Genomic DNA, 8,851 nt, shown 5'->3' with positions numbered 1-8,851 from the left:
GTAATCCAATACAAAGTGTAGTACTCGAATTTACCATCTGCTGTAAGGCCAGTGCCTCATGGTGAGGACATATCTAAACTGCATCCTCCAACACATCTAACAAGAAAATTAAATGGAATATGAGGTAGTCACTGGAAGTTCAACTTGAGGAGCAAGATGATCCTATTTTTGAAGCCCAATCTTTTTCCCGTGAACCTCATCTGAAAATTCAAAGTAAATTAAATGACTCAGTTCAAGATCTGAACTTGTTGGAGAAACAGGCTGAGAGCTTTTGGGATCAAGGCTGAAAGATTGGAATCTTCTCCTTACTGACATTAAACTGTATTCTTTCATAATCATCAAGAATTGTTTCAAAATTTATGTTCTGAAGAAAATAGTTTATTGTACTGCAACAATATTAGTGCTATCATGAATACACTTCATCATGAACATAACAACTCTACAGAATGGAGACTGTTCATTGATTCTTTGAAAACTAGTTTCAAGGCCCACTGCGCAGTGGCGACAAATTTCCTTGCCATTAGCTTATGCAACTAACATAAAAGAGTCAACATGAAAATCCTGTTAGAAAAGCTTCAATATAAAAACTGCTGCACTGAATGTTGCAATTTAACCCTTTGCACTCCTGTGTCCTGCACAGGAGTGCAAAGGGTATGGTGTGTCCTGCATTGCAGGCCATGGCCTGCAATGCAGGACACACCATACTGGCTGAACACCATGGTGTTCAGCCAGTAGGCTCAGATTTGTCTGAGGGTGATCTGTTCCTTCAGCTCTTGTGTACTGCATTGCAGGGCATCATTAAAATTATTTCCTGGTCTTCTTTTAATTATACCTTCCATCCTTGTTGGACTCCCTTTTTTATTACAGCTTCTTTCTTATGTTCTTCAATTATTACTGTTGCTGTTTGGTTCCTGTAAATGTTAGCAATTGTTCTTCTATCTCTGTACTTGAATCTTAATTTTTTTTTAAATGCTGAACATTTTATTCCAGTCTACGTAACTGAATGCCTTTTCTCGGTCTATAAATGCTAAGTATGTTGGTTTGTTTTTATTTAATCTTCCTTCTACTATTAATCTGAGTGCTAAACTTGCTTCCCTTGTCCCTATACTTTTCCTGAAACCACATTGGTCTTCTATCACTTCTTCAACTCTCCTCTCAATTCTGTACAGAATTCTAGTTAAGAATTTTTATGCATGATTAGTTAAGCTAATTGTTCTGTATTCTTCACATTTATGTTCTCCTGCTTTCTTTGGTATCATGATTATAATACTCTTTTTGAAGTCTGACGGAACTTCCCCTTTTTCTTAAATATTACACACCAGTTTGTATAATCTACCTATCGCTTCCTCACCTGCACTGCGCAGTAATTCTGCAGGTATTCCATCAATTCCAGGGGTTTTTCTGCCATTCAAATCTTTCAATGCTCTCTTAAATTTAGATCTCAGTATTGTTTCTCCCCTTTCATCCTCTTAGACTTCCTCTTCTTCCTCTATAACACCATTTTCTAACTCATTTCCTCCGTATAACTCTTCAATATATTCCACCCATCTATCGACCTTTCCTTTCGTATTATAAATTGGTGTAGCATCTTTGTTTAACACACTAATTTTAATTTATGTACCACAAAACTTTCCTTAACTTTCCTGCATGCTCCGTCTATTTTACCAATGATCATTTCTCTTTCCACTTCTGAACACTTTTCTTTAATCCACTCATCTTTTGCTACTTCTTAACTGTACTAGTACTTCTTAACTGTCGATAGTTCTTTTTACTTTCCTCAACACTAGCATTCTTATATTTTTAAGATTTTCTACCAGTTCTCTTTGTTCCACCTAAATTCACTTCTGCTGATTTAAGAATTTACTTTTTAACATTCTTCCATTCTTCTTCTAAATTTTTTAACTTGTCTTTTTTACTCAGACCTCTTGCGATATCCACCTCAAAAATCTTCTTTACCTCCTCTTCCTCAAGCTTCTCTAAATTCCATCAATTCATCTGATACCTTTTCTTCAGGTTTTTTAACCCTAATCTACATTTCATTATCATTAGATTATGGTCGCTATCAATGTCTGCTCCAGGGTAAGCTTTGCAGTCGATGAGTTGATTTCTAAATCTTTGCTTAACCGTGATATAATCTTTCTGATACCTTGTAGTATCACCTGGCTTTTTCCAAGTCTATATTCTTATGATTATGATTTTTAAACTGGGTGTTGGCAATTTCTAAATTATACTTCGTGCAAAACTCTATAAGTTAGTTCCCTCTTTAATTTCTTTTGGCCAGCCCATATTCACCCACAATATTTCCTTTCTTGCCTTTTCCAACGCTTGCATTCCAATCTACAACTATTATTAAATTTTCATCCCCTTTTATGTGTTTAACTGCTTTGTCAGTTTCTTCGTATACACACTCTACCTCATCACCATCATCATCAAGAGGACTTATAGGCATATAAATGCTAACAGTCATTGTCGGCTTAGGTTTTGATTTTATCCTTATTACAATGATTCTATTGCTATGCATTTTGAAATACCCTACTCTCTTCCTTATCTTCTTGTTCATTATGAAACCTACTCCTGCCTGAGTAAATGAAGCTGAGTTAATTATTTTAAAATCACCTCACCAAAAGTTGTTTTCCTCTTCCCACCAAACCTTGCTAATTCCTACATTCCTACATCTACATTTAATCTATCCATTTCCCTCTTTGAATTTTCTAACCTACCAACCTTTTTTAGACTTCTAATATTCCACGCTCCGACTCGTAGAATGTTATTTTTTTATTTTTTGGTGACTCGTAGTCACCTTTTTCCTTAGTAGTCCCCATCTTGAGATCTGAACGGAGAACTAGTTAACTCTGGAATATTTTACCAAGGAAGGCACCTCCATCTTTGTAACATGAAAATGCAGAGAGATACATTTTCTTGGGGAAAAGCAGCTGTAGTTTTCCATTGCTTGCAGCTGCACAGTACTCAGAAGATTGATTGATGTTGATTTGGCCGTTTAAGTCCTTCTCACCTACGCCCTTAACAACTACTGAAAGAGCTGCTGCTCTCTTTCAGGAATCATTCCTTAGTCTGGCTATCAACAGATACCTCTCTGATGTGGTAGCACATTTGGTCCAGCAACTCTGTATCACGGAGCACTCAAGCCTCCTCACCATCGGCAATGTCTCATGATTCAGAGAGGGAATATAAGAGCCTGCAAAATAGAAAATTTTTTTCAAAAATCATTTGAATAACTTGACCAGTGTAGCCGGAAAGTTATGCAACTCATTGCCGGTTTTTGTATTTACTATATCCTCTTCTTTGTAACACATAGAAAGTGTTGCATAAAATGTAATTGAAATAATAAACACATAACTTACCCAACTCCAAAACCATTCTGAACAACTGGGCCAAAGCCTCCCAAATACACAAGATCTGAAGTCAAAGTAGAAGTAGAAAGAATATTTTTATTAATATTACTGTAGGCTGGATCCTTGAAAACATCTAAAGATAAGCCACTTTTTTCTGCTAGAAGTCGTAACGCAAACATATGTCTATCAAAACCCTGACCTAAAAACAAAAGCAATTCATTTTTATTTTACTCACTTAAAATACTAACTTCTATACAAAATAAAACACACACACACACACACACACACACACACACACACACACACACACACACACACACACACACACACACACACACACACACACACACACACACACACACACACACACACACACACACACACACACACACACACACACACACACACACACACACACACACACACACACACACACACACACACACACACACACACACACACACACACACACATAGGCACATGCACACGAGGCAATATAAATACAAAGATAATTCAGTAAAAATCAGTTGTAAACAGGTGAATGACTACTGTTATTCAGTCTGCAAATCTGAAGAGTTAGCTTAATAGAAATTCATATGAAAGTATATGGACATAACATTAAGAAATGTAAAATAATAAAGCAGTACGTAAACAGTAATGTAAGAAAAAAAAACATTCACTGTAAAGACAGTTATAATATCCCTATTGTGTAGCTGATGAACAAAACAAAAGTCAGTGATGAAATTCAAAAGAGTAGGCAGCACTTCATTGTTAAGCTTATATACTGAAAATTTGTGCTGTGGTTTCCTAGAAAAGTTACACAAAAAAAAAAAAATTAGCATGAATTTTTCATTTAATTGCTACGAGTGAGGAGGAATGAATATTTGAATTGCATTATAACAAGAAGTTTGGACTACCATAAAACCCTTCTCACAAATATCAACTTCTAGAAAGACTTACTAATTGTTCAATTTGGACAAATGTGATTGTAAAATTAATAAACTAATTATGTATTATAACTAGTACTTAGGTGTTAATTATTGATGGTGACTACACACAGAGAAAAAAATTCATTCTTATTCAATCCAAAAAATTACATTTATTTATAAGAGCTGCAAACAGTTTATTTTGTTGTAATATTTTACAGACATAAAGTAACATACAATAGAGTCATAAACAATTAGTGGATTACTATCTGAAAAATATTATAAGCAACTGAGTTTAAAGACCAGTAACTCCAAAATGGAGTCAGATTTTTATGTATGATTTACCAGCTATTATTTTGCTCATTCAATTTTACAATTAGTGGTTACCCTTAAAAATGTATTAGTTAAATGAGATTTTTTATTGAATTTAAGAAAGGGACCAATTTTAGAGCAAAAACTCAGTCCCTATTTTGGTTGATTGTTATTAGAATTCTTCGAAGAATTCCTTAAAATTTTTAAAGTTTTTTAAACAAATTGTCAAATTTCAAATATCTGTCTTTTATAGTAATCAATTTAAAAAATTTTTAAGTTTCTAACTCTCTAACTACAACTCCTACAAACATGCAACACAGTTTAATCGATTCATTATTAATTCAGTGTAACAAATAAAATATTCAGATAAACTTACAATGAGCAGTTTAATAATAACTACTCTTTGAAAACAGTTAACCAGTATTGCATGTTTGTACGACTTATAGTTACAAAATTAGCAGGACTTCATAAAAAATACGCAAAAACTTGAAAACTATGAAAGGAGATATTTGAAATTTGACAATCTTTAAAAAACTTTCACAAAAAATTCTTTAAATATTCAAGAAATTCAGTTGCAGAATTTGCCACATAAATATCAACCAAAGTAAGGTCTGAATTTTTGCTTTAAAATTGAGTCCTACGAAAAATATCTCATTTATGGAAAAGATTTCTTTATAATTGTGTTAAATATCAAATTTAACAAAGGCTGATGTATGACACATAAAAATCTGACAAATCATTTCAGAGTTATTGATCCTCAAACTCCATCCCACATAATATTAATTCAAATAATAGACAATGAATATTTATTTTACCAGTAACTATTTATCATACTAAGTCATCAGGTAATTAAGTATCAAAGACATTTAGTAATTTATGAATCACTACCAATAAAGTTAGATCTTATACAAATATATAATCCCCAATAAACAAAAACGTGAACATTGCAATCCAAACTTTTGTTAACAAAAAATTTAGAATTAAATAGGTGAAATTATAGCACATCAAACTGCACCATCACTAATGAATACTTTCACAATCTATGTAATTACTTCCATTCTAATTAAGGAATAGTTTGTTTTGAAAAAGCTGAACAGTTGTAGGACTTTCCCATCATACGGCTTTTTTTCTGATGCACAGCTTATAAACATAAAACTTAATTTAAAACAATTATAATTCTTTTAAATATAATTTTTTATACAGCTGTACGTCAGTGCTACACTGGTGCTCCTTGTGGTGACAAGGGGTACTATTGACACAGTATACCCACTTAGCCACTAGTTTAGAGCATTTTCTGGGGTGGGGTGTGATTTTGAAAAAAATTTTTTTGCAAATATTTTTTAACAAATGTGCCTAACAATAATAAGATCTTAATTAGGCAAAATCTCGAGATACTGAGGATGACCTTGCTCTACAGCCTCACCCCCTTGACCTTTTAAGTTGAAAATTTAATGGTATCAATGCCCCATATACGGAAGTAATCTGACTCAAGTTTGGTCAAAATCGATACAGTAGTTCTGGAGATATAAGGATATAAGGTGTGAGACACCGAACACACATACACGCACATCTGGAAAATTTCCATCTGGTTTCTTGGATTCCTTAGGTGTCAAGACGTCAAGATCCAGGAAAAATGCACATGTCCAAACTGGAAGAATTACAATACTTTTTTCTTCTACAGCTACAGTGTTAGATGGGAAAGTAAACATTTTTCACAGAAAATAAATTTACAATTTTCTTTATTATCATTTACTTTAAGAACCAAAAAGTTTTCCATATCATATTCAACAAACTTATAAATTGCATTGTAAAATTGTTCTCATTACTAAAAAACTCAGCCTTTTTATAAATACATTTTGTGCGTTGTTTCTAAGAGATAAACTGTAATTTAACTAATATGTCAAGGGATTTGTTAATTTATAAATTTATAAAAAGACTTTATTGAAATAAAAAAATGCGAAACCCTTTTTTATTTTTTGATTGTGTAATTTTCAGGTTTTATAACATATATTCAATTTTGGTACAACTGTTAAAATAGAAATAGAAACTATATTTTGCTCATGTTCACAAGGAGAAACATTGTCTGAGACCCACAATGTACATCATTCAGAGAATTTGTACTGAAATTACTTATGCTAAATATTTAGACTTTTTGATCACTAACCTGAATAATGTTATAATCATGCATTTACCCATGCACAGATAAAATTCAAAATTGCAAACGGTATTCCATATTTATGAATTCTGTTTTGTAAACAAGGAATGTACACACAAAATTTCTTCAGTTTCTGGTAGCTTTTTTAGTAGAAAACAAGAAATCCCTTGGGATTTCAACAAACCAGATTTTTCATAATTTTCCCCAAAAAATGTGAACAGTTAGTTAGATTTACGTTTTAACTTTTACACAAGTCTAATCTATACTTTAGCATATATAAGAAATGAAATATATGAAGTGCTGAATCCCCTGCGGTTAGTCAGGGGAATCAGCACTTTAGTATTTTGGTATTAGTAGTATATGTAAAGCAAGTAAGGAAAACGAAGGATGGAAACAGAAGTAAAAATAAAGGACTTTATTTACATCTGTTAGTTATTAAGTTAACAATACAAACAAGAAGGGAACTGCAAATTCTGTTGATAATGGAAAAAGCATACTGTAACATTTCTGAAAAAGAAGATTTTTTAGCAATAAAAGAATTTCCAACATCTTAGATTAAAAAAATATATATATATATTTATACAGTAATGTGCAAATTAATCTGAACACAATGTTGTGTAACAAAAAGTAGCTTTATTTAGAAAAAATCATACCATTCTAATTTGTGAATATCTACTAATTAATATGTCCTCCTTTATCAATAATCACTTCACGTACACAACTTTGTATAGATTCAACAAGTATACTTCAATTTTTTTTGATTTCTTCACCATTAAACCATAATTATATTATTGCTTTAATGAGGTAATTTGTATGTACAATTAATTTTTGAGTTTTTTTTTACTATTGCCCAAATATTTTCAACTGGGTTTAAGTCTGGAGAATTGCCTGACCAAAGAAGCACTTTAACATTTTGTTCTCCGTTCAGAATTTTGATACACCCATCATTCTTCAACACATCTAGTAGAAATAAAGAACAAGAGCCAAACAATCCTAAAATATTTTTTTCTGGGATGTTTAACTGATTGTGGGATATGAACCAGTGATGTATTTTCATCTAATGCTTTTCTAATTTATGAAACACCCTTTGCTACTGAATATAAAAGTATGACTTGTCAGTAAACATTACATTTTACCAATATTCTTTGATCCAGTAAGCATGTGCTTTCGCCAACAAGAGCTTTTTTTTGGAACACTGGTGTTGTTAAAAGCTGCTTTTAGCTGGCCGAGCTTTCCACCCAGCTGCAAGAAGTCAGTGTCTAACATTTGTCACAGGTAAATCTGTGACAAATGGAAAACTGGCTGCTAATTCTCAATTTAAATCCACAGCAGATAATTTAGAATCAAGTTTATTTTTTCTCACTGATAACCAATCCTGTGTTGGAAAAGTTTTTCTTTTACGACCACGTTTGCCTTTCCTTTGAGATGAAAAGGAACCGGTTTCTTTAAATTGTTTTAAAATAGCATTCCCTGACCGTAGTCCAACACCATATTCAGAAGCTATCTGTCATTGTGTCATACTGGTATGTTCAGAAAAGAAACAATTTTCCCAATGTTTTTTTTAAGTCCGTTATATATTTGTCCGTTATATATTTAAGGCACATCAAACAAAAAATACGGAAATAATATTTTGTAATAAAAATGAAATAACTTTCACAAAACACTGTTTATAACTGAAAATTGCTAAATAACCAAAGAACAATAATCTTACATTACACAGACAAAATAAAGAAAAGATGTGGTCAAGCACTGCAGCCACAATACAGAAATAAACAAAATTCCTTGTGTTCATATTAATTTGCATGCTACTGTATATATCAAATTACCCATTGCAGCTTCTTTTATTAACTGAGAATGAACCTTGGAACATTTAATAATCATATCTTTTAACTGTGAGTTAGTGGGGCGCTGTTTTGATCTCAAAGCCTTACAAAATTCCTGAAATTTAAAAAAAAACAAAATATGAGTTACCAACTGATTGAATTTTTAGTGATATTGATATCTTTTTGGACTTTTTTTAGACATTGATGTGCTATTCAAATATGCAGAGGAATATACACAGAAGATATTGCTTACAGAGGAATATTGCACAGAAGATAGCACAA

General features: G+C 32.3%; 1 protein-coding gene across 3 annotated transcripts in view; it reads right to left on the bottom strand.

The window, feature by feature from the left end:
• The window catches only part of CPT2 (Carnitine palmitoyltransferase 2), a 96,861-nt gene that overhangs the window by 17,386 nt on the left and 70,624 nt on the right, over window positions 1-8,851 (bottom strand). For all 3 annotated transcript variants that reach the window (XM_075363057.1, XM_075363076.1, XM_075363066.1), the window contains exons 10-11: window positions 8,573-8,684; window positions 3,363-3,552 (exon numbers count right to left, since the gene is read on the bottom strand). In XM_075363057.1, coding sequence (XP_075219172.1) covers window positions 3,363-3,552; window positions 8,573-8,684 — 302 coding nt within the window. The remainder of the gene's footprint in view (window positions 1-3,362; window positions 3,553-8,572; window positions 8,685-8,851) is intronic.

This window comes from Lycorma delicatula, chromosome 1, assembly GCF_047948215.1.
Source record: "Lycorma delicatula isolate Av1 chromosome 1, ASM4794821v1, whole genome shotgun sequence".
NCBI classification, from domain to species: Eukaryota; Metazoa; Arthropoda; class Insecta; order Hemiptera; family Fulgoridae; genus Lycorma; species Lycorma delicatula.
This window is presented reverse-complemented; position numbering and strand designations above follow the sequence as displayed.